This window comes from Bos javanicus, chromosome 10 (assembly GCF_032452875.1).
Source record: "Bos javanicus breed banteng chromosome 10, ARS-OSU_banteng_1.0, whole genome shotgun sequence".
Classification (NCBI taxonomy): Eukaryota; Metazoa; Chordata; class Mammalia; order Artiodactyla; family Bovidae; genus Bos; species Bos javanicus.
Genome location: NC_083877.1, coordinates 66,895,658 through 66,922,589, shown reverse-complemented (window position 1 = coordinate 66,922,589; position 26,932 = coordinate 66,895,658). Strand labels below are relative to the sequence as shown.

Genomic DNA, 26,932 nt, shown 5'->3' with positions numbered 1-26,932 from the left:
TTATTAAATATTAAATATTTTTTATTAAATATTTTATTTATTTATTTATTTATTAAATTTTTAAATAATTTTTTATTTTATTAAAAAATTTTTAATAATTTTTTTATTTTATTAAAAATTTTATTTAATAATTTTTAAAATTATCAAATAATTAAATATTATTAAATATTTATTAAATTTATTATTAAATATTCATTAATATTAATAATTAAATTAAATTAAATTAATAATTAAATAAAATATTATTAAATATTTATTAAATATTATTAAATAAATTAAATATTTATTAAATATTAAATATTTTTAATTAAATATTTTATTTATTTATTTATTTATTTATTAAATTTTTAAAATAATTTTTTATTTTATTAAAAAAATTTTTAATAATTTTTTATTTTATTAAAAATTTTATTTAATAATTTTTAAAATTATCAAATAATTGAATATTATTAAATATTTATTAAATTTATTATTAAATATTCATTAATATTAATAATTAAATTAAATTAATAATTAAATAAAATATTATTAAATATTTATTAAATATTATTAAATAAATTAAATATTTATTAAATATTAAATATTTTTAATTAAATATTTTATTTATTTATTTATTTATTTATTAAATTTTTAAAATAATTTTTTAATTTTATTAAAAAATTTTAAATAATTTTTTTATTTTATTAAAAATTTTATTTAATAATTTTTATTAAATATTTATTAAATATTAAATATTTTATTAAATATTTATTAAATATTAAATATTAAAAATAACTTTTAATAAAAATAATTTTTAAATATTTATTTAAATAACTATTTTTAAAAATAACAATAACTATTTTTAAAAATCCCACTTACACCAACATTTCAGACTAAAAGTTCCTAGGAGGCTAGGTATTTCCCATATTTCTTTCCTTAACATTTAGAACAGGGCCATGCCTGAAGCAGACATCCAATAAATAGAAATTAGTAATAATGACTGAGCCAATTTATTAGTATAGATCAATTCCAGGGACTTCCCTTCTACTGTGTCTGATCCTAAGCCTTTAAATATCTGTCTATATGTCAGAAATTCAGCATAAGAATCTCTCTGGAGCAAATCATAAAATGTTAATTTGATACATGTTTTAAAACTCACCTTTGGCATTGGGAAATAATTCCCCTAATGAGAAAAAAAGGTCCATTTAAAAAATCTTACACAGTCAAAGCAGATGTCACTGGTTAAGAGTCCAGTTGATCAACAACGTTTCACAATCTCTAGCAACATCAGGGGAAAGGTACTCACCACGTCACTGTTAAAATAATCAGCACCAAATTCCTACAATTGGGTTTCCCCAAACCGCAAGTGGTTTTTTGATGAAAGCCCTAGTTTTTCTTCGCTTGCTAATCAATTTCCACAGGGTCAAAGTTCTGGCCATCACATATTACCATCCTCCTAGATATAGGGACTCACTTAAGGGCCACCTGGTGTAACATTCCTCCTGACAGCGCCAGGAAGCAGGTGCGTTGGACACATTTTTAACTAACGAACTCAAGCGTTTCAATTTATATTATTCTCCTGACCTGAAAGTATGAGTTGGTTTCCATACCCACATTTTCCTGGACAAGGCCACCTGTTTGCTCATCTTTGACAGGACGAGGGGACCAGGACACTTCTGATGCAGCCTCTTCTTTGCCCTAAGAGGGAATGGTTGACTGGGCACTCAGACCTTGCCTCCCCACGCCCCAGCCACCAGCCCCTTTAGGGTTTGGTTTATCTGGTCACAGCTAAAAGGTCCAATGCAATCCGCCCGGCTGGCGCGGGAGGGGCTCGGACAAGGTCCTCCCGGCGTCTGCCGGCCCCCAGGGCACCGGGCGGAGGGCGGGGAGGGGCGGGGGGCGGAGTGAGCGCCGTGACGCCGGGAGACTCGGCCAATAGAAACGCCCCGCGGCGCCGACCGAGCCGCCAGCCCATAAAAAGGAGGCGACACAGCGCTCTTCTGGCTCGCCTGTTCCAGACTCGGAACGTGTTGCGGACTCCAGGCCTATCTTCCTCAGGTGACTCGGGTCAGAGCCCACTCCCGGCCCGGGAAGTTCACCTGAAGTCCCTCACGCACCCGAGGGTCCTTCCGGAGCGGCAGCGACGGGTCCATGGAGAAGGGTCCGGGGCGGGTGACGCTGAAGTCGCGGGGCGCCAGGTGCAGCAATGGGTTCCTCGAAGGGGAGCCGCCGCGGCCCGGGCCAAGCCCGCCCGCCGAGAAGCCGCCGCGACCGGAGAGCAAGAGCGCCCAGCCGGCGGACGGCTGGAATGGCGAGCGGCCTCGCAGCGAGGAGGACAACGAGCTGAACCTCCCCAACCTGGCGGCCGCCTACTCGTCCATCCTGCGCTCGCTGGGAGAGGACCCCGAGCGGCAGGGGCTGATCAAGACGCCCTGGAGGGCGGCCACGGCCATGCAGTTCTTCACCAAAGGCTACCAGGAAACCATCTCAGGTCAGTGTGTTCGCTGGCCGGCCGGCGTGCAGGGCACGGGGGAGGTGGCCGCGGGAAGCTTGCGCCGGCTTGGGGAAGTTTCCGGAGTTGCTCACTCTTGGCGGAGGAAGCCGAATGCTGGCACTTGCCGACCCCGCCCTCGGCCCTGGCCCAGCCGTCGGGCCAAGGACAGGAGCCTGGGTGGGACTCATTTCGGGCGCCTGGAGAGTCCGCGGCCTCTCCCCCCGGGGCCTGTCTGCAGCCGTCCTCGCGGGGTCCTCCCACTGCCTGCACGCAGCCCTCTCCTCCAGCCTGAGCTGGCGGGACCACAGTCACCGAGCTTCCTCATGCCCCCGGGCGGGAGCCTGAACGTCCAGGGCCGGATACCTGAGGAACGTGCATCTGGGCTCCGGGAAGTGATGGCTTCTTAAGTCATCCTTGCTCTTGAGGTCTCATTTTTTGGTAGGTCTGGGATGAAGTCTTGGCTTCGTGTGTTTGGAGCGCCGGGGGAGCATCGGGGATCCTCATTCTTGCTGACTTGCCAGGGCACCCGGCTCTTGGAAAAGTCATAGTTTTGTTCACATCGAGGTCACTACAACTCAGGACTTTCCCAGAATTGGATATCGTTCTGGGTACAGGCTTTCCTGGAGTTTGAGGTGTGAAGTTTCTTGGGTTAGTTTGCTGCTTAAAGCCTTCTCCCCCTTTCCTACCCCACTTCCCAAATCCCAAAGCAGGAAAGCGTCTCCCTGGGAGTCGGGGAAGTTTTCTGGGCAGTGAGACCCGCAGTCCCTGTATCACCCACCCCTCATCCCCCATCCCAAAGGAACAGGGTTGACCCAGTGCTCTCCGCGCCAGAGGAGGGTCAGGCTTTTGCCCAGGAGGCCGAGAGCAAGGGTGCAGGGTTGGGGTGGAAATTAACAGAGGACTTCGCTGCCTGTTTTCTGGGTGAGGGGTGTTGGTCAAATTAAAAAAAAAGAGGGAGAGTAAAAAAAAAAAAAAGCTCTGACTTACACAAGTGGGACTAAGGACGTTGTTTTCCAGTTCACATCTTCTGTACCTCTTGGTGACATTTATTTCTTTGACCCAAGAAACCTTCTGCCGTCACCATTTCTCAAAGAGTAACAGCTGCTTTGCCAGGTTACCTACCTCCCGGGTCAGGTTTATTTCCCCCGAGTTTCTGGAGACTCCCTTAATTGATTCTGGGAAAAACAGTTATTTTTGCACTGGTCTCCCGCCACCCCAAAGGAAGGGTGGGAAATCAGTGTGAGAGGGGTGAGGTCCAAACAGGAAATGACACTGCATCCTAAAGCCAAGACCTGGATATCTCGTTCTGTGTCCGTGTTTACTTTTTTTAACCCCATGTTGGTAAACGTTTGGAGCCTTGAATACAGAATTTCAAAATGCAAAGACTGAAGAATAAACATTCTTCCTTTTGTAAATATTCTATGATTTGGTGATATTCCACGATGTAGAAACGTTTTCTCAGGGCCTTGCTCGGTCTGCCTCTTGTGTACACTGAAAGGGGCCTTTGCACTTGGTCAAGCTTTGGAAATCTTGCCCTAATAGAATTCACAGAGAGAGCGATTTCTGACCCTGAGGCAGGTCACAGAATTACCTTAAGTGGCTCAAAAAGGTTCACCTAAGAAATGATTCGTAGAGGTTTGTTTTATGAGCCATAGAACTAATGACTGTAAAGAACACTTCATTCTACCTAAGAAAATGATTCTAGTCAAGTGTTAATTTATTATTTAAAAAGTCTATGGACCTAGGAAGAGAAATCAGATTAGGGAGAATCTAATCATCATCGTGCCCAAGAGGGCCTGGGGAGAAGAGTGAAATGGGGAGAAACTGCTTAATGGGCTTAACGGGTTCTAGGTTTCCTTTTGGGATGGTGAAAGTGTTCTGGGATTAGAGAATTTTGATGGTTGCACACATTATGAATGTGCTAACTGCCTCTGAATTTCACATGTTAGAATGGTTAAGATGATGAGTGTTATGTATATATTTTACACAATAAAAACTCTCAGACCATTTAAGAATTATTAATAGCCATTAATTGAATACTTTTCATGCTCCAAGTGCTTTATATGTGTGGTCTTGGTTAACCTTCATTTCTGAATTAAGCACTGTTCTTTTACCCCATGATAAGGAAGCAGAAGTAGAGAGGTTGACAACTTCAAGTGGTTGGCTGGTGTTTGAATCCTGGCAGACTAAAGACAGAACTCTTATCTGCTTCCTAATGTTGCTACTTAGTAAGATATATCAGTGTTATCATCTCTACTAAGCATTTCAGACTGAGTTCTGACCTAGTACTTGGGTCACCAGCATTAAAATAAGGTGGAGTACAATGGAGAAAAATCAGTCTATCGTATGTAGTAAGGGTAAATGTTTTGAGAAACTTCCAAGTAGGTTTTATTGGTATAATTTTTTTCTGGGGGCGGTATGTACTAGCTGCATATGTAGCATGTGTTTCTTATATTGTGGTCAAATTTTGAAAGCCTCTATCTAGAGGATCATACTTAAGGACTTAATATTGATTTCTTCAGTTCAGTTCAGTTCAGTTCAGTCGCTCAGTCGTGTCCGACTCTTTGCAGCCCCATGAATCGCAGCATGCCAGGCCTCCATGTCCATCACCATCTCCCAGAGTTCATTCAAACTCATGTCCATTGAGTCAGTGATGCCATCCAGCCATCTCTTCCTCTATCATCCCCTTTTCCTCCTGCCCCCAATTCCTCCCAGCATCAGAGTCTTTTCCAATGAGTCAACTCTTCGCATGAGGTGGACAAAGTACTGGAGTTTCAGCTTTAGCATCATTCCTTCCAAAGAAATCCCAGGGCTGATCTCCTTCAGAATGGACTGGGTGGATCTCCTGGCAGTCCAAGGGACTCTCAAGAGTCTTCTCCAACACCACAGTTCACAAGCATCAATTCTTCAGCGCTCAGCCTTCTTCACAGTCCAACTCTCACATCCATACATGACCACAGGAAAAACTATAGCCTTGACTAGACGGACCTTTGTTGGCAAAGTAATGTCTCTGCTTTTGAATATGCTATCTAGGTTGGTCATAACTTTCCTTCCAAGGAGTAAGCGTCTTTTAATTTCATGGCTGCACTCACCATCTGCAGTGATTTTGGAGCCCACAAAGATGAAGTCTGACACTGTTTCCATTGATTTCTTAGAGGTGCATAAAGAGAAGACAGAGGAGAGGCTGACAAGGATGATGCTGAACTTAAAGGAATGGACCTGAAGGCAGAGGTCCAGGCCTTGGGCCCGCCTAGGTGGGAGAGGGAAGGGTACTTTAAATCTATAGAAAGTACAGAAGTAAGTAATAGGGAAAACACTCTTATCCAATTCCTAATTTTTATTTCTTTAGAGATCATAATTCAATGCCCACTATAGATTATTTTGGATAGAAACAAACTTATTTGAAACTATCACTTCTCTATAAATAAGATACTTAACATCTTTTATATCTCTGTGTATTAATTCCTGTTACTAGTGTTGAATTAAATATTGTGAAATATAAAATTAAATAAATTTTTACTTTATATTCCCCAAATTATTATTGTATCTTTTTTCAGTTCCTCTCGAGTGGATTGATGCTAGTTTCTGGTGTTTGGGGAGTCTTTCAGTTCCCCTTGTGCTGCAGTGTAGCTTCATGACCCTTGCTACACTTTTCTTTACTTTCCTTTGTGTACCTTATAATGGGTACACCTGTGGTCAGCTGTAACAGGGCTGTGTCAAGGTTGTGCAAGTCTCCTGGTTATTGTTCGCCACTGGGCTGTAGTTCATAGTGGAGGGAAGGCTGGAAGAGAAACTCATGTCTTCCAGGAACTGGCTGTCCTTTGAATAGCATCACAGGACAGCTCACCTTTATCTATTGCTGTTCCATTTGAGTTTAACCACATCCAAGTTCTCTTACATATTCAAGAATTTACTTTGCTGAGGTCTTCTTTCTAAATATTTCCTGTATTTCCAGTATTTCTGAAATTCAGAACCTTAATTAAATTGGAGGTTCTACTATTCCCTGAGGTTTTTGGTCTTCATGTCCTTGTGTCTGACCCTTCCCTTCCCCTGTCCTCTCCTGGGTGTAAATGGTAACAACCTCTTAGACAGTGAAAGTGAAAGTGTTAGTCACTCAGTCGTGTCTGACTCTTTGTGATCCCCATGGACTGTAGCCCACCAGGCTTCTCTGTCCATGGAATTCTCCAGGCGACAATACTGGAGTGGGTTGTCATTCCCTCCTCCAGGGGATCTTCCTGACTCAGGAATTGAACCTGGGTCTCCTGCATTGCGGACAGATTCTTCACCATCTGAGCCATCAGGGACACTAAAAAGTGAAAGTGAAAGTCACTCAGTGGTGTCTGACTCTTTGCAATCCCATGGACTATACAGTCCATGGAATTCTCCAGGCCAGAATACTGGAGTGGGTAGCCTTTTCCTTCTCCAGGGGATCTTTCCAATCCAAGGATCGAACCCAGGTCTCCCACATTGCCTGTGGATTCTTTACCAGCTAAGCCACAAGGGAAGCCTTAGAAAGTATTATCCACCAGAGGCTGAGTATAACTTGTCTCATTAATTGTCCTTTTTATGAGTTTACGGAAATACACGAGAGTCTTGACTCTTCTGTCACATTTCTAGTTGAAATAGATTTTAGCTTGTCTTGTCCAGGATGCCAGAGAAGTTTTCATGAATCAAGCTGACAGTGTCCCAGATTTGGGGAGCATGTGGACCTGTATGTAACGCAGGAGGAAGTGATGGCACCACAGGTGATGGGCTTCTTGACTGGCCCCCCACTCTGCCTCAACCATGTACACTGCAAGATGACAGCTATTCTCTAAAGATAAAGCCAGGCATTAGGTATTCTGTTTGTACAAAATTGAGTCTTAGCCACTTCATACTGAAATATGCCAGCACTCACAAAAGGTTTTCTTTTTCTTTGACTCACAAACTTCTGTGATTTACCATTTCAGAATCCCACAATAAAGTAAGAATTGTAACAACTTCTAAGATGTGCAGGGGGGCAAAAAGTCAACTTATTTATTATCCCCTCCCATATTGTGGGCAAAAGATGAATTTATGACCTAAGTTGTAAAGTATGGTGTAGAAAAGTTAACCTCATCATTGAGAGGTACTATTTTGGATGTGTATAGTTCATTTAAATCTCGATTCACTACTAAATTTTGTTTTCATTTTGTTAATGAATCTTGTGTAGGACTTAGTTCTGTATATTGCTGAAGAAGGTATAGTGAATAAAGAAGAAAAAAATAACAAGACTGTTAAAGTATATGACTGGATTTTAGGGTATAGTCATTGAGAATGGAGGAGAAAAGCAAGTCTTACTAGTTTCTTCTAAAAATGTATTATCTATTAACATTTTTTTTTTTTTTCTGGCCTGGGAGGAAAAGTCACTACACATAACTTTGAAATACCAAACAAACTGGTACTTGTCCTAGTTTCAATGGACTGCTATATCAAAGTACTACAGACTGAATTGTTCAAACAACAGAAACCTGTCTCACAGTGCTGGAGACTAGAAGTCTGAATTCAAGGCATTGGTGGAACCACACTCCCTCTGAAAACTGAAGGGAGTCAGGGGCGTCCTTCCCTTGCCTCTTCCTAGCTTCTGGGGGTAGCTGGCAGTCCTTGGTGTTTCTTAGCCTGCAGCTACATTACTCCCATCTCTGCTTCTGTTGGTGTCCAAATTTCCCTTTTTTAAGGATATCAAGTCACATAGGATTAAGTCCATTTTACTCCAGTATGCCTTGTGGTGCTAGTGGTAACTTGCCTGCCAATGCAAGAGACATAAGACACACGAGTTTGATCCCTGGGTAAGGAAGATCCCCAGGAGCAGGGCATGGTAACCCACTCCAGTATTCTTGCCTGGAAAATCCCATGGACAGAGGAGCCTGGCGGGTTACAGTCCATAAGGTTGCAAAAAGTCAGATGTGACTGAAGCAACTTAGCACACATGCCTCATCTTAATTTAGCTAATGATGTTTGCAGTTAACTCTATTTCCAAATAAGGTCACACTCTGAGGTACTGAGATTTAGGATTTCAACTTATCTTCAACACAATTTAGCCTATTCGAGTGTTAAGTGATGTTATTCATTAGACTGTCTGGGAACTTTATAATTGAATTTCATTTATTCATTGAGTACCACCCACTGTGCTGAATGCTGGGAAGTAGACTGAGTAAAACCAGATATGGTTTCTTCTCTCATAGAATAGTCTATTGGATTAAGTCACATATTCAATAGAATCACAAGAATGTGTGATTATAGATGGAGAAATGTAATGATGAAAAGAACACAGCTCCATGAGAGCATTTAACAAAGGAACTTCATCTGTGCTGGGAGATCGGAAGTGTGGATGCTTGAGCTGACATCTGAATAGCAACAAACACAACTGATTACTACGTGCTGAACACAGTTGTGCATTCTTTACATGTATTGCCTTATCGATCCTTACAATAAGCCAATGGGGTAGGTAATATTAGCCCTATTTTTAGGGATAAGCAAACTGAGGCACAGAAAGAACTTACCCAAGGCTTGAACTTAGCCCTATTTTTAGGGATAAGGAAACTGAGGCACAGAAAGAACTTACCCAAGGCTTGAACTTCCCTTGTGGCTCAGCTGGTAAAGAATCTGCCTGCAATGCGGGAGACCTGGGTTCAGTCCCTGGATTGAGAAGATCCCCTGGAGAAGGGAAAGGCTACCCACTCCAGTATTCTGGCCTAGAGAATTCCACAGACTGTATAGTTCATGCGGTCGCAAAGAGTTAGACACAACTGAGAGACTTTCACTTTCACTTTATCTGAAAAGTATCAGCATTGGGAGAATGATAGAGAATGAGAATCCTCATAATCTCTCACAACTTAATTGTAACAGTAGTAATTTACAGATTTATTTGAATCACCTCCCTTCTCCTCGTCTTTCCTTTTTGTATCTTCTCTGCTATTTTCTTTGTCCAGCTCTGGAAACTGTTCCATGCCTGGGCATTCCCCCACTGACTCATTGCTGTATACCTCTCTAATTTGAGTCCAGTATTTGGTTGAGTCAGACTGCAGTAAAGAAATTTGCCAGGAGACGGCAACTATCTAATCTTTGATGAATCCTAGATTATGAATGTTAGATTATATGAACAATTCATAATTCTAGGTAATATAATGAATATGTTCCCTATGGTTATACATTCTCCATTGAGCTTATGGAAATTAGATTGAGGGATAATTTAGATTGTGTTAATCAAAGATTGTTCAAAGATTGTCTGAATCAAGGTAAATTTGTTACACTCAAGGTTGAGAGAACATTTGCTCATTAGAATTTGGTTTTATTAAAGCCTGAGTCACAGTTTTCTAGAAGAAAAGTGACTGTCTGTCCTTACCTTAGAATGTCTAGCAGATTGTCCAGCACATGTAGACAAGTTGATGAATGTTTGAATTAATTTCTTAAAGACAGGGACCCTTTCCTAATGTGTGTCTTCTAGCACAGTGCTCTGTGCATAAATGCTCAATAAATGCTGCTTGTTTTTTTAAACACTAAAGAAAGATGTAGAGGATTTAGCTTTATGAAAAAGTCATGGGAGTTATTTCTGTTGGATCTCCTGACACTTCTATGCCAGAAGTCATCCTTTAAACATCTTTGTTCTTCATGGAGTCGTGCACCTGGCTTTTTCTATATTCAGTCAACATGTTATTCCAAGGTATCGATTGAAGTGACTGGCCTGTTTGCCTGGCACATCAAAATTCTGACGGGGAAAAATTGCTAGAAAATGTCAGGATTGCAGTCAGTTTTTAAATTATTGTAGAAATGTTCAAATGTAAACAAAGTTAGAATAGTATAATGAGTTTGAATATGTCTATCACCCAACCATTAATACAAACAGAAGTCTGCCTTTATTCATCCTGCTTGTCACACACCTTCCCTGCTGAATTATTTTAAAATTTATTTAGTTTTAATTGAAGGATAATTGCTTTACAATATTGTGTTGGTTTCTGCCATGCATCAATATGAATTACCTGCTGAGTTATTTTAAAGCAAATCCTAGATATGTCATTTCATTGATAAAGACTTTACTGTATCTCTAAAATATAAAGACTTTAAAATAGTATCATATTTGAAATCAATCAGATCAGATCAGATCAGTCTCTCAGTCGTGTCCGACTCTTTGCAACCCCATGAACTGCAGCATGCCAGGCCTCCATGTCCATCACCAACTCCCGGAGTTCACTGAGACTCACGTCCATCGAGTCAGTGATGCCATCCAGCCATCTCATCCTCTGTCGTCCCCTTCTCCTCCTGCCCCCAATCCCTCCCAGCATCAGAGTCTTTTCCAATGAGTCAACTCTTTGCATGAGGTGGCCAAAGTACTGGAGTTTCAGCTTTAGCATCATTCCTTCCAAAGAAATCCCAGGGCTGATCTTCTTCAGAATGGACTGGTTGGATCTCCCTGCAGTCCAAGGGACTCTCAAGAGTCTTCTCCAACACCACAGTTCAAAAGCATCAATTCTTCGGCACTCAGCCTTCTTCACAGTCCAACTCTCACATCCATACATGACCACAGGAAAAACCATAGCCTTGACTAGACGAACCTTTGTTGGCAAAGTAATGTCTCTGCTTTTCAATATGCTATCTAGGTTGGACATAACTTTCCTTCCAAGGAGTAAGCGTCTTTGAATTTCATGGCTGCAGTCACCATCTGTAGTGATATTGGAGCCCAGAAAAATAAAATCTGACACTGTTTCCCCGTCTATTTCCCTTGAAGTGGTGGGACCGAATGCCATGATCTTCATTTTCTGAATGTTGAGCTTTAAGCCAACTTTTTCACTCTCCACTTTCACTTTCATCAAGAGGCTTTTGAGTTCCTCTTCACTTTCTGCCATAAGGGTGGTGTCACCTGCATATCTGAACTTATTGATATTTCTCCTGGCAATCTTGATTCCAGCTTGTGTTTCTTCCAGTCCAGCGTTTCTCATGATGTACTCTGCATATAAGTTAAATAAGCAGGGTGACAGTATACAGCCTTGACGAACTCCTTTTCCTATTTGGAACCAGTCTGTTGTTCCATGTCCACTTCTAACTGTTGCTTCCTGACCTGCATACAAATTTCTCAAGAGGCAGATCAGGTGATCTGGTATTCCCATCTCTTTAGGAATCCTCCACAGTTTATTGTGATCCACACAGTCAAAGGCTTTGGCATAGTCAATAAAGCAGAAATAGATATTTTTCTGGAACTCTCTTGCTTTTTCCATGATCCAGCAGATGTTGGCAATTTGATCTCTGGTTCCTCTGCCTTTTCTAAAACCAGCTTGAACATCAGGAAGTTCACGGTTCACATATTGCTGAAGCCTGGCTTGGAGACTTTTGAGCATTCCTTTACTAGCGTGTGAGATGAGTGCAATTGTGCGGTAGTTTGAGCATTCTTTGGCATTGCCTTTCTTTGGGATTGGAATGAAAACTGACCTTTTCCAGTCCTGTGGCCACTGCTGAGTTTTCCAAATTTGCTGGCATATTGAGTGCAGCACTTTCACAGCATCATCTTTCAGGATTTGGAGTAGCTCAACTGGAATTCCATCACCTCCACTAGATTATATCTAACCATTGTTAACATTTCTTTGATTTTTCTCAGAGGTATCTCTTTATAAATTGCTTTGTTTGAATAAGGATTCAGATAAGAGTCACACATTATATCTGATAAATCAAGTCTTCAAGTCTCTTTTAACTTGTTAGTTTGCTGTTTCTTTTTATCTGCTAACAATTTGTTGAAGAAACAAGGTCATTTGTCTTATAGAATTCCCCACCTCCTGGGTTCTGCTCATTATTTTCTCACGATTTACTAATAGTTTAACATGTTCCTTTAGCTCCTGTGTTGCTTATATACTAGTAGTTAGATTTAGAGGCTTGCCAAAGAAGCTGAAGTTGATTAGTTCTATGAAGACCTACAAGACCTCCTAGAACTAATGCCAAAAAAAGATGTCTTATTCATAGGAAATTGGGATGCAAAAGTAAAAAGTCAAGAGATACCTGGTGTAAGAGGCAAATTTAGCCTTGGAGTACAAAATGAAGCAGGGCAAAGGCTAACAGAATGCCCTGGTCATAGCGAATACCCTTTTTCAACAAGAGACGACTTTACACATGGAGATCACCAAATGGTCAATACCAAAATTAGACTGATTACATTCTTTGTAGCTGAAGATGGACAAGCTGTATACAGTCAGTGAAAACAAGACTGAGAGCTGACTGTGGCTCAGATCATTAGCTCCTTATAACAAAGTTCAGGCTTAAACTAAAAAAAGTGGGGAAAACCACTAGGCCAGTCAGGTGCAACTTAGGTCAAATCCCCACTAAATATACACTGGAAATGATAAATAGATTCAGGGGATTAGATCTAGTAAACAGAGTGCCTGAAGAACTATGGACAGAGGTTCATAATATTATACTGGAGGTAGTGAACCAAACCATCCCAAAGAAAAAAATGCAAGACAAAGTGGTTGTCTGAGGAGGCTTTACAAACAGCTGAGTAAGGAAGAGAAGCGAAAAGCAAGGGAGAAAAGGAAAGGTACACCCAGCTAAATGGAGAGTTTCAGAGAATAGCATGGAGAGACAAAAAGGCCTTCTTCAATGAACACTGCAAAGAGTTAGAAGAAAGCAACAGAAAGGGAATGACTAGCTATCTCTTCAAGAAAATTGCAAGTATCAAAGGAACATTTCATCCAAAGATGGGCTTAATAAAGGACAGAAATGGTAAAGACCTAATCGAAGCAGAAGAGATCAAGAAGAGATGGCAAGAATACATGGAAGAACTGTACAAAAAAGATCTTATGACCCAGATAACCACGATGGTGTGGTCACTCACTCAGAGCCAGACATCCTGGAGTGTGAAGTTCTAGTGGGCCTTAGGAAGGAAGCACTGTTGCCAGTAAAGCTAGTGGAGGTCATGGGATTCCAGCAGAGCTATTTAAAATCCTAAAAGATGATGTTATCAAAGTGTTGCACTCAATATGTCAGCCAATTTGGAAAACCCAGCCGTGGCTACAGGACTGGAAAAGGTCAATCTTCATCCCAATTCCCAAGAAGGGCAGTACTAAGGAATGTCGAGACTACCAGGCAGTTGTACTCGTCTGCCATGCTAGTAAGGTTATGCTCAAAATCCTTCAAGCTAGGCTTCAGCATAATGGAACCAAGAACTTGAAGATGTTCAAGCTGGGTTTAGAAAAGGCAGAGGAACCAGAAATCAAATTGGCAGCATTCATTGGATCGTAGAGAAAGCAAGGGAATTCCAGAAAAACATCTACTTCTGTTTCATTGACTATGATAATAAGGCCTTTGTGTGGATCTTAACAAACTGTGGAAAAACTTAGAGAGATGGAAATACCAAGACCATCTTACCTGTCTCCTGAGAAACCTGTATGTGGGTCAGGAAGCAAGAGTTAGAACCTTATGTGGAACAACTGATGGATTCAAAATTGATAAAGAAGTATGTCAAGGCTGTTTATTACCACCCTGTTGTATGTACAGGGCTTCCTTGATAGCTCAGTTGGTAAAGAATCCACCTGTAGTGCAGGAGACCTTGGTTCAATTCCTGAGTCAGGAATATCTGCTAGAGAAGGGATAGCTACCTACTCCAATATTCTTGGGCTTCCTTTGTGGCTCATCTGGTAAAGAATCTGCCTGCAATGCAGGAGACCTTGGTTCGATCCCTGGGTTGGGAAGATTCCTTGGAGAAGGGAAAGGCTACCCACTCCAGTATTCTGGCCTGGAGAATTCCATGGATGGTATAGTCCATGGGTTGCAAAGAGTTGGACATGACTGAGCAACTTACACTTTCACTTGCACACAGAGCACATCATCCAAAATGCTGGGCTGGAAGAGTTACAAGCTGGAATCAAGATTGCTGGGAGAAATACCAAAAACCTCAGATATGCAGATGATACCACTCTAATGGCAGAAAGTGAAGAAGAACTAAAGAGCCTCTTGATGAGGGTGAAAGAGGAGAGTGAAAAGGCTGGCTTAAAACTCAGTATTAAAAAAAACCTTAAGATCATGGCATCTGGTCCCATCAGTTCAGTTCAGTTCAGTCGCTCTGTCGTGTCTGACTCTTTGCGACCCCATGAACAGGCCTCCCCATGCCAGGCCTCCCTGTCCATTGCCAACTCCTGGAGTCCACCCAAACCCATGTCCATGGAGTCAGTGATGCCATCCAACCATCTCATCCTCTGTCGTCCCCTTTTCCTCCTGCCCTCAATCTTTCCCAGCATCAGGGTCTTTTCCAGTGAGTCAGCTCTTCACATCAGGTGGCCAAAGTATTGGAGTTTCAGCTTCAACATCAGTCCTTCCAATGAACACCCAGGACTGATCTCCTTTAGGATGGACTGGTTGGATCTCCTTGCAGTCCAAGGGACTCTCAAGAGTCTTCTCCAACACCACAGTTCAAAAGCATCAATTCTTTGGTGCTCAGCTTTCTTCAACAGTCCAACTCTCACATCCATACATGACCACTGGAAAAACCATAGCCTTGACTAGATGTAGCTTTGTTGGCAAAGGAATGTCTCTGGTTTTTAATATGCTGTCTAGGTTGGTCATAACTTTCCTTCCAAGGAGTAAGCCTTTTTTAATTTCATGGCTACAGTCACCATCTGCAGTGATTTTGGAGCCCAGAAAAATTAAGTCAGCCCCTGTTTCCACTGTTTCCCCATCTATTTGCCATGAAGTGATGGGACCAGATGCCATGATCTTAGTTTTCTGAATGTTGAGCTTTAAGCCAACTTTTTCACTCTCCTTTCTCACTTTCATCAAGAGGCTCTTTAGTTCTTCACTTTCTGCCATAAGGGTGGTGTTATCTGCATATCTGAGGTTATTAATATTTCTCCCGGCAATCTTGATTCCAGCTTGTGCTTCCTCCAGCCCAGCATTTCTCATGATGTACTGTGCATATAAGTTAAATAAGCAGGGTGACAGTATACAGCCTTGACGAACTCCTTTTCCTATTTGGAACCAGTCTGTTATTCCATGTCCAGTTCTAACTGTTGCTTCTAACTGTTTCTGGTCCCATCACTTCATGGCAAATAGAAGGGGAAAAGGTGGAAGCAGTGATAGATTTCCTCTTATTGGGCTCTAAAATCACTACTGATGGTGACTGCAGCCATGAAATTAGAAGATAATGTGTATTAAAAAGCAAAGACATTACTTTGGTGACAAAGATCTGTATAGTCAAAGCTATGGTCTTTGCTGTAGTCATGTATGAATGTGAGAGCTGGACCATAAAGAAGGCAGAGTGCTGAAGAATTGACACTTTTGGATTGTGGTACTGGAGAAGATTCTTGGGAGTCCCTTTCACAGCAAGGAGATTAAACCAGTCAATCTTAAAGGAACTCAACCCTGAATACTCATTGGAAGGACTGATGCTGAAGCTGAAGCTCCAATACTTTGACTGCCTGATGCGAAGAATTGACTCATTGGAAAAGACCCTGATGCTGGGAAAGATTGAAGGCCAAAGGAGAAGAGGGTAGCAGAGGATGAGATAGTTGGATGGCATCACTGATTCAATGGATGTGAACTTGGGCAAACTCTGGGAGATGGTGAGGGACAGTGAAGCCTGGCGTGCTGCAGTCCATGGGTCCCAAAGAGTCGGACATGACTTGGCAACTGAGCAACAACAACAATTCCCTGCCTCCATCTCACCACACTGACTCTTAAATTTAGTCAAGAATGCTTCGTGGTTGGTGGCGTATTTTTCCACTGGTAAGCAGCTAAATATCTGGTTGTCTATCATTCTGTGATGTTAAAATGGATAGGCTCTGGGTGTTATCAGCCCAATTATCCATTTAAGAGTTTCTCACCAGCCTTTCAGTTACTGATTTTAGTAGTCCTTGGTGACTGCCTAGATCCAGTATTTTTTAGAAGTTGAAAAATAGGGGTATTTAGTTCTTTAATTTCTGAATTTATTAACTGGAGTTCTTTTATAAAGAAAATATATGGAAACTCTAGGCCATCTTTGCAACCATTCAGTAAATTTAGAAATATTTTAAATAAAGCTTAAAGAGATATAAAGTTGTTAATTTTTCTTATATATATTTCTTTAATTCTGCACTGGAGATCTGCTTAATTATGACTCAATCTAGAAGCCATAAAAGAAAACAGTTACTTTATATAAAAACCAAGAATTTTCACATATCAAATACTAACAGAAATGAAGTCAAATGACAAACTGGGAAGAAATATTTGCAGTTCATATTGTAGACAACAGAATAACCGTGCTAATATAAAAAGAGATGCTAGAAGTTAATGTGAGAGAAAGGCCAAAAACACAGTTGAAGAGTTGGCTAGACCTGAGGGCAGACAATTCACAGGAAAGGGATACAAATAGCTTTTAAATACATAGAAAGTTGCTTGACTTCACCTTCATTGAAAGATATACACAAAGACCACTCAAAGATATATTTTTTCCTTGTTTGGCCAGAGCCTAGAAACTTGATATTCATTACATTATTGAAATTACAGGGAAACAGATATTACCATTGAGAGTGTAACTATCCTTATGATAATTTGGCAACAACTGTTAAATACGAATGCATCTATCATATTTGAAAATCCTCTTTCTGGGAATTGCATACACAAAATGCCTTATGCTCAAGGTTAGTCACTGCATCCATGAAAAAGGAAGCACCCTACTGACCCCCTAGAATAGTGAAATGATGCAGACGAGTTATGTTTTGTAGGGGAAACGTGTGTGGGGGGGTGTGTGGGTGACAATAAAATGTTTATATTGCATTAAGAATTGGAGGATGCACAAGTGGTTACATGTTAATCAGGGATATGAACTGGGCAGATGGCAGATGACATGCTTGACTTTTCACTATATTTTCAGTTTTCGATTTTTGAAGTATGTGCATGTATTTCTAAATAGATAAATTAAAAATGTCGTGACAAATTTGTTTCAAGTCTAGGAGCAAAAGAAATACAACTTTTTAATGGTTAGCTGATAAGAAAAATCTGGTTATGGAAAACCTTTACCCTGGAATTAGAGAAAAAATATTTAGATGTGTATATTTGCAAGCTTGATCTTCATCATGATTCTGAGTTTGAATGTGACTTTGTCCCTTAACTATCTGTATAATTATTGGCATGTCTCTAAACTTAAATTTCATCTTTCTCTTTTTGTGAAGGATGATAATACTTGCTTTGCTTGGGATCTTAAAAGAATTAAGAAGGTATGTGAAAAACACTTGATGCTTAGTATATTCCTTCTTTTATGGTGAGGAGGAACTGTGGGCTTGGATTAGTTGGAAAGTGTTTTAAGAATATGGGAGACTCTGGAGCCCTGAGCCACCATGTAAAAGTCCAGCTACTCTGAGGCTGCTGTGCTGTGAGGATCTCTGCCTCAAGGAGAGGCCACGTCTGGGTGTTCCAGCTGATGGCTTTAGCTGAGGTCCCACCCACCAGCTAGCACCAAACCCTAGACATTCGAGTAAAGACTCCTCCAGGTGATTCTAGTCCCCAGCCAAATAGTCGTCCCTGCCAAGCCCCAGATGTTGTGGAGCAGAGAGAGGTCAGTCATCTCCTCTGTGCCTTGTCTGAAGTCCTGACCCACAGAATCCCAGGACATAATAAAATAGTTGTTCACCAGTAAACTCTGGGATATCTCATCATGCACTAAAAGCAACAGGAATAGACGTTGAAATGAGGATGGTTAGAATTTGTGTTTGGGCAGAGAAGAAAGTGACTTAAACAGGCCAAGAGATAACATAATGGTTTAAGGCTAGAAATTCAAATTTGTGAGTATCAGGCTGACAGTTGCAGCTAGGAGAGTGCCTGAGCTCCTTCAGCATGCTGACACTAAGAAGAGTGAGAGAAGAACCAGCAGGGACAGCCCTAAAGGGAGGAGTGAGGGGCAGGAGATCCAGGAGTGTAGGAGTGGGCAGGAAATGGTTTAAAAAGGAACCCAGAACGGAAGGAAAAGGTCCGGAGACAAAGAACTTGAGCCAGATTGCCTGGCGTCAAACCCTGTTACTGAGCAGCTGTGCCTGATTGCCTCATCTGTAAAACAGGCATTTGATAGTACTCGCTTATCTTATAAGGTTACTGGGGGATTAAGTAAGTTAGTACACATAAAGTGCCCAGCGTCTATGAAGTGCTGTAGACATTCTGTCTGTGTTATCAATGAGTACTGAGATTTTATTTCAGTGTTCGTAATTTCAATAGCTTAATGTGCTTAGATATCAGATTGTAGGACTTTAGAGAGTAATGTGACAAATTACAGAAAACAAGACATTTTTTTGAGGTATTTTTCCTGGACGGGTAGGATCTTGTGAGCTTCCCCTTGGTGTGTATTGAGGCATCAGCATGCTGGATGCTGGTAAATGACCGCCTTAGGGGTTGAAGAAAAGAGGGTGGGCACCCACACCCTGGGAAGTGAGCCTGGTTGTGTGCACGTGAGCTCATATGATCCTCCCGTCAACTTGGAGACTGTCCTCATTATAAGGAGGTGGAAACTGAGGGGCGTCTGGTTCAGGTGTCTTGCGAGAGGGCAGTGCAGCAGCATCCAGGTGTGTGTGTGGACCGTGCTCACGTTCCAGGCAACGTCATGCCCACTCAGGTTTTAAGTGACTGTGTTACGTTTTAATATGAAGGTCCATTTAAGATGTGAGAAGCGTAACCCATAGGGACTCTGCTTTTCATACTGAATTCTAGCAAAGAGAAAGCCAAGGAGTTTTCATTTCGAGGCATCATTTAACATCCTGACTTTAAGATAGTTCATGAAATTTTTAATCAGGGGAATTTGTGAATAATTGCAAAAATTTAGCTAAATTACACTCAGTTCTAACGTGGATTAATAACTAACAAACTTCTCCACTTAATCTTCTGTGGGAGATATTTAAAAAACGAAAATTTTGTATATTTTGTCTAAAGCACATTTAATTAGGTTGTGATCATTTTACTTTATCAATGTGAATCTTTTTTTTTAGCTTTTTATTTTATATTTATTTTATATTGGAGTATAGTTGGTTAACAGTGTTGTGTTAGTTTCAGGTATACAGCAAAAATTCAGTTATACATGTATCTTGTGAGTCTGTTTTAATGGTTTTACTGTTTAGAAACTTTTTAGTTCTGTTTTAAATATCTGTTTTTAGGGCTTGTACTTTTTGTTAAATGAAGTTATAAATTCTTAATCTTTCCTGTTATTTAAAGGAATTTTTTGTTTAATTACAATGGTATGTAAATTGCAGAGATACAAATTTATCTTGTCTCCTGTTTGGATAATTAGGCAAAACAGTATAGCAAAATTATGTTGCATCTGTACCAGCTCACCCAGTTGTGTTTCCTACAGCATATCTGCAACTGTGCTGATGTTGCATATAGTTGAATGTTGTATGTTCTTTTTTTAAAAATTTGTTTGCTTTTTTTTTGTGGTATAACACAACATAAAGTTTACCATTTTAACCATTTTACGTGTATAGTTCATTGGCATTAAGTACAGTCATCTGTTGTGCAACCATCACCGCAGTCTCTTTCCAGAAAATTTTCTTTGTCCCAAACTGAAATCTTACTTGTTAGCCCATAACTCCCTCATCCCCTTTCCTTCCAGCCCTTGGTAACCTCTGTTTTACTTTCTGTGTGCCTTTGAGTACTCCAGGGACCACCTATGAGTGGAATCATACCATTTTGTCCTTTGTGGCTGGCTTATTTCACTTAGCATAATGTCTTCAAGGTTCATCCGTGTTAAGAACATCATTTTAAAATTAGAAAAGACCCATTTGGTCCTTGTTTTAACCAGTAACTCATTCTGTAGAATGTTGTATGTTCTTAAATTTGTATTACATTTTGATTTACTTATTTAAAGAAATCTTTAGAATTGAAGATACTTTGACTGTGTTCGTATTTATTTGTCAAACACTAGGTCTGTGAATGACCCTGTGCTAACTCTTAAAGGGGAAGGAAAACTGGTTGGCCTTGGCCTGGCCCGTAAGGGGCCTGTGATCTGTCTTAGCAGGGACCAGACAGTGAGTTCCTGCTGAGAGGAGCAAGTGGGATTCTGTGTGGTCACAAGGAAGGTGGCTTCTTAGGGCAGAGAAACTTGAAACCACAGATGACTATAGAGGAGGTGGATTTTGAGCTGAACTTAGAAGGAAGTTCGTTTTATCTTTTTTAAACAGAAATAGTCCATGATTGTCAAGATTATGCTCTTAGGTATTCTGGAATAAGAAGAATATTTTTTTCACAACTTACATTTGTAGTTATCTGTATCACAGAATTAAATGAAGCTTTCAAAGCAGTTAGGTTTATTTTAAACTTTTTAAAGATCAGCCTGGAAAGGGCTGGCTCCTTTCCCTGATGATTTTAAAGTCCATTCTGGCAAGTCAGCGCTTCTAATGGACAGCTTTACCTGAACACATTTACAGATTTATAAATGCTGTAAAGGTTGTTCATTTCATCTTGTGATTCTTCCTTCTCATTAATTGCCTTGGTTACTTGTGCCCCATGTTCTGACTTTTGTATTTCGTGAGTATCTGTAGACTCTGTTACCTTGCCTTGGTCTGACTCTTAGTCATCTCTCACCTGAAGTCCAGTGACGTCTTTACTGGCTGTTTTGCTTTCTAGATGTCTGCTCCCATCTTACAGACATGATCTTATAGACATGGATCTTACAGACATGGAATACATCTCTGCTTTCTGAAAACACTTGACTCATTTCCTCCTGTCTTTCCTCACCACAGCTGTGAGGTTTTATTGTGTTCCAGCCTCTTGCCTGCGTTTAAAAATTATCTTCCATCACCCTCTCCTCAGGAGGGCAATTGAGCGTTTTAGTTTAGTGCATAGCCTGGTTTGAAAAACCACTCTTTCTCCTTCTCACACTGGAGCTGGAGACTCAGGCATACGTCCTCCACGAGGCTTGTCCTGCAGTATTTGGTCATTATGTCTGCTCTCTTCCTCTAATTTTTCCTCTTTTTTTGGGGGGTGGGTTTGGTTGCTAAACATTAAGAGTCTCTCCCCCGGCTCCCTTCTCCCCAGCCCAATCAACATCTTTCACTTCTCTGGAGTTCTGAGAAAAAGCATCCAGGTTTAGAGGAGGAAATTGGCAGTTGCTGAGTTCTCTGCTGAATTTTTTTGAGATCGTATGTCCAGATGCTGTTTCAGTGAAATTCGTGGCTGTCGCTGTGAGGCATGATTTGTTTGATGTACCTGTCTTAGTTTTTATTCCAAGTAGGAATCAGGGCCCAGTTCAAGAGGCCATTGACAAACATCCCAAACAAGGAATTTGTCACTAAAATAGCTTAAAATACAATTATACCGGCTGTATACTTTATGCACTTGTGGTAAGATGTCCGTGAGAAGTGATGAAGGTGCTGGGTGCTGGAGTTCACCTGAGAGGCTGTGAACCTGGCAAGGCTGTGGGGGAACGCCAGACCACTTTAAGGCAGAGCTGCTGTGGGTCACACCTCTCTAATTCACCACCCCTTCAGTACAGAAGTGCTTCAGTCAACGCACAGGGAACTGTGGAGGCGTGCCACTCTGGTTGCCCATCAAACACAATTTGCCTTTCAGCCAGGAGGGTAAGGTGCAGTGAGCTGACAGCCACCAGCTGTTAGCACCTTTAAGCTTTGCCTCAGTGGAGGCCAAACTTAGGCCATGCTGGGTTTCTTTGTTTGTTTCATTTTACTATGCGTCTCTTTCTTTTTATACCCCCTTCACAATAAACTGAACCTTTTTGAGGGTGGCTCCTTACAAGTGAAGTAGTTTATAAGAAAGACAAGTATTTTAACTTCATATTTACATGTTATAAATGCTCACTGATATAATAATAAGGGTCCATTTGGTGCTTCTCAAGCCATTTTAGTGTGTTAGCAAAGAATCATCCTGGCATAATGGGAAGAACAACTAGTCTGGATAGTCAGGGCATCCACACTAACTACTTTGTGACCCTACTCAAATCACTTTCAGGACTTTCATGGATCTGGTCTGCAGGAAGTGGCAGATAGATTAGAGTTGAATTGTCTCTGGACTATGGGCACACTTGTCAGCATGGGCTCTTTGCTCACTCTGTTGACTTCCAGCAGTTGACAGGTGAGGTCCTAGCAAGGACTGCAGGCTTTCTTTGTTACTTAAGGTGATGTGTTCCTTTGAAACATTCAAGCCACCCAGATAGTTTCTATGGTAACAGGACTCTCTTATTTTTCTTGTGACGCAAATTTTTTTTAAAGTTTCTTCACTGATGTGTTCTTTAGGGTTGGTGGTCTTCTAACCTTAGTCCCTCTGATTGTACAAAGCCTTTATTTAAAGACTTTCCCCTCAGGAGTCTTGTAGACACTTCTTCAAGAAGAATAAACAGTTGCTAGTCAAACTAGCACTTGAGGTTTTAGTCTATTGTAAATCTTCATATCATTTAGAAGAGGAAATGTTGGTTAAACTGTAATACCAAGAAAACTGATATTCTGTTAGAATCATCATGTTTTATTTTACATTTAATTTTTATTATGTAAAACTTCCAAATATAAAAGTAGATAAAATTGTATAAGGGACAACTATATACTTACTACCTAGATTCAAAATTAACATTTTGTCACATTGGCATGGCCTCTTCCTTTCTGAGAGCAAATTTGAGGTGGAGTGTCACACTCAAAGGTGTTTTTCTTCTTAACCATTTATACTATCCTTAGTAAAACTAGGGCTTTCCAGGTGGCTCAGTGTTAAGAATCTGCCTGCAAATTCAGGAGATATGGGTTGGATCCCTGGGTTGGGAAGATCCCCTGGAGGAGGAAATGGCAATCCACTCCAGTATTCTTGCCTGAAAAATCCCACGGATAGAGAAACCTGACAGGCTATACAGTTCATGGGGTCTCAAAGAGTCAGACATGACTTAGTGACGAAACAACAACTAGTAAAACTATTAATTTCTTCATATCATTTAGTACCTAATCTACATTCAGATTTTCCAGTTATCTCAAATGTCTTTCACTCATGATTTGTTTCAAACTATGACCCACTCAGTATCCATACATTTGCATTTGATCGTTAGGTTTTAATCTAAAGTTCTACTACCCTCCTCCCCCTAATTTATCAGAGATTGTCAGCTCTCCCGTAAGATATTCTACCTTTGAGATTTGTGTGATTCTTTTCTTCTTGTTTTCATTCAACTTGTTTCTCTAGCTCTCATATTCCTGGAAACTGGAACTTAGGTCTAAAGACTTAATTAAATTCAGGGAAAACATTTTCAGCAGGAGCACTGTTTTCTTCATGTAATATCACAATTAGAAGAGATACAATATTTGGATCTTGAAGATTGTAAGACTCTAATTGGTTTGAAAAATAGTCTTTTACTGGTTTCCTAGGATAAACTGCCATGGAGAATTTCCTTTTTAAAAAAAGCCTTTTTATTAGTTTGAAGATTTAATGGGATTCTACTTTCCCCTGAAACTTCCAGTTTGATTTCAAAAAGTAAAGGTCAAAATAGCATTACATTACTGAATTTTCCTGCATATAAACCAAATAAACAGTTGGTAAGACAGAATTTTGCCATTGAGGTGCAACAGCGCTGGGCTCCAGCAGCCAGTTGGTATCAGGCTGCTCTCCTGGGCTGGCAGTTAGCTTGACCCTCTCCTCTCCTTCAGCCTCCATATTTATAACTACTTTTATCTTTCTTTAAAAAAATTAGATTTGCTCTCTTCATGTCCTAGTTTTTCCATGTATGGATGTGAGAGTTGAACCATAAAAAAGGCTGAGCACTGAAGAATTGATGCTTTCAAATTATGGTGCTGGAGAAGACTCTTGAGGGTCCCTTGGTCAGCAAGGAGATCAAATCAGTCAATCCTAAAGGAAATTAACCCTGAATATTCATTGGAAGGGCTGATGTGGAAGCTGAAGCTCCAGTACTTTGGCCACCTGATGTGAAAAGCCAGCTCATTGGAAAGGACCCTAGAGCTGGGAAAGACTGAAGGCAAAAGGAGAAGAGGGTAATAGAGGATTAGATGGTTGAATGGTATCATCGACTCAGTGCACATGAGTTTGAGCAAACTCCGGGAGATAATGAAGGAGAAGGAAGCCTGGAATGCTGCAGTCTGCAGGCTCTCAAAGAGTCAGACACAACTGGGAGACTGAAAAACAATGACAATATTTCCTTTGATGTCATTGACTTTGGATTTCATCACCTCATAGGTGCAGCAACTCCCGATTTGGTCTGGTCTCTCCAGGTTCAGGTGGCTGGTGATCAGGCTCTCATCTGGAAGTCAGAGGACAGGGGTCAAACTCCAGCTCTTGAACTAACAGTTGGCTCTTCTTCAGCAGGCACTTAGTGTTTCCAAATAGAGCATCAGTGTCCTCATCTGTCAGTGGGGATGATAACTTTTGACCAATGCAGAGTGTGGCAGGACTTGAAAGAGGCCATGAACTAAATGTAAATTTTCACTTGAAAGAAAAATGCTCTAAACGAAGGGAACCTAGTTTCTGCTGAGTGCATGACTCATTCAGGCAGTACACCTTTCTTTTTATTGTTTCCCACCTCCCTATTTCATTTCATATAGCACCTCCTTTCCTCACCTCCTCTAGAAAACTCCCTCTTTCCTCTATCCATCTTTAAGGCCTGGCTCAAATCTGTATCTTTAGTTTAACTGTATTTCCTCTCCTGGTCCATTATTTTCCCCTTATGGAAACTATTACTTTTGTAGTTTAGCTATGGTCTTTCTCTGAATATTTTTACATATAGGCTTATTTCCCAGATCTTAAGGTTTTTGATATCACAGTTTGATATGTTTGTGTCCAGCTTGGAAAGTAGTAGTACAGGACTCCTAGGAGAACTTGATCATGTTATTCTCAAAACTGATTTCTAATGAGCTGTAGGAGCCAATTGGTTTCTTAAATGGCTGATATTTTTCAGGGAGATGGGAACAACTTTCTTGTGTGAGGTCCTCCTTCCTCTGCTTTTTGCTGGACCATGTGGTTCTTTCTGCCACCTGCTCTGAAGGTAGCTCCACCTTCTTCCCTTCCTCTCTCCTCTTGTCACCCGCCCCACTGCCCCCAACCTCAGTCCCTCTGCCAGGCCTCTTGCGCAGAGCTCACAGTGTTCTGCCTGAGTTGTCACCCTCTGCTGTGGTGACTGTAGTGAGGGTTTATGGAGAGAAATTATATTGCCCACCATTCAGGCCTTGCTGAACAGCAAATTAGAGCCAGTAGTAGGTCCATTTTCAGTCCTCATCCTCTCTCACCCCTAAAAGCATGTGCTCCTGGTTTGACTGATTACTGGAATTGCTTGGGTTTTTAAAAGACATAATCCTGGGATCACCCCATAGCCAGTGAATTAGACTTTGTCAGGGTGGCTTGGGAAACTATGTTTTCCAGGGTTTCCTATGATTGGCTACATTTGGGAGCCACTGTTCCGCACTTGATCTTAGCCAAAAGGCCAAGAAGCGATTGGGAGCCACTGTTCTAAAAGGTGATCTCATCTTTTAATCATTTGTCACGAATGATAGAGGCTTGTACACCCTGCTGGTACTTATTTGTTGTAAAATCTGTCAAGTGGTTCCATAAAATGGAATGGTTCTATAAAATCCGTCAGTATGAAATCTCATGACATAAGTGAAGCTGAATGCTAAGGATGAATGTATTAAAGACTTTGAAGCAAATGGATAGTTTATCAGATTGGTGTGTTCTTTCTTTAGAACTGCCATGAACCAGACCTTGTTACCGCCATCTATTTTATAAGTTCCATTTTCACTTACACAGCTGGATTGTGGAAGATATACAGAATTATCCAATTAAAGAACTGAATTTGACAAGTGTGTGTGTGTTTAATGACTCCTTGAATATACCATGTTTCTTTCCTTAAATAGCCTTTTAAGGAGCTTATTTTCATCTACTACAAATTTTCAAAGTAGTAAACTGTGACCAGAATGAGAGTTCTTTGGCTTAGGTAACTTTGAGAGTTACTAGTGTATATGATTGGCAACCTTCAGTTTTATCCATGAATCAATCTGAATAAAACAGATGCTTTTCTCTGCCTCAGTACAGGAAGCCACTAGCCATTGCTGTGCACGTCCCAAAAGCTGACCAGTGGGGTGGGAGGGTAATTCTATTGTAATTTGGCATTGATTTCCAACACTCCCGAACTGTGCAAGCCAGAACCTAGGAGTCATGTTGAATTCCTTTTTCAAAACCATCATCTTACCTGTAAGGGCCCTGCCAGCCAGGTCACAGTCTTCGCAGAGCCTGAGAGAGAGCTCATTCCTTCTGGTTTACCATACTACTTCTTGAACCACTGTGCATGTGGTTCCCTAAGAGCCAGTCAGTAATTGTGGGTAGAGAGGTTTTATGTGCTTCCGTTTGCTCATTTCAGTATTTTATTGTCTTATGAATAAACTATTGTGAACATTACTGTTGTAATCAAGAAAAAGGTCTTTAACTTCTATATGAAACATGTCTCTCACTGATAGATGTTGAGTTCATGATAAGGCCAGCTGAAAGGATGGGAATAATGCACTGCTACTGTATTTG

General features: G+C 40.7%; 1 protein-coding gene across 3 annotated transcripts in view; it reads left to right on the top strand.

Moving 5' to 3' along the window:
* Window positions 1–1,936: 1,936 nt before the first annotated feature.
* Window positions 1,937–26,932, top strand: part of GCH1 (GTP cyclohydrolase 1) — a 61,320-nt gene continuing 36,324 nt past the window's right edge. The window contains exon 1 of one of the 3 annotated variants that reach the window (XM_061428951.1): window positions 1,937–2,470. In XM_061428951.1, coding sequence (XP_061284935.1) covers window positions 2,131–2,470 — 340 coding nt within the window. In that variant the 5' untranslated portion in view covers window positions 1,937–2,130. The remainder of the gene's footprint in view (window positions 2,471–26,932) is intronic. The other 2 variants (XM_061428952.1, XM_061428950.1) reach the window with 2 other exon arrangements.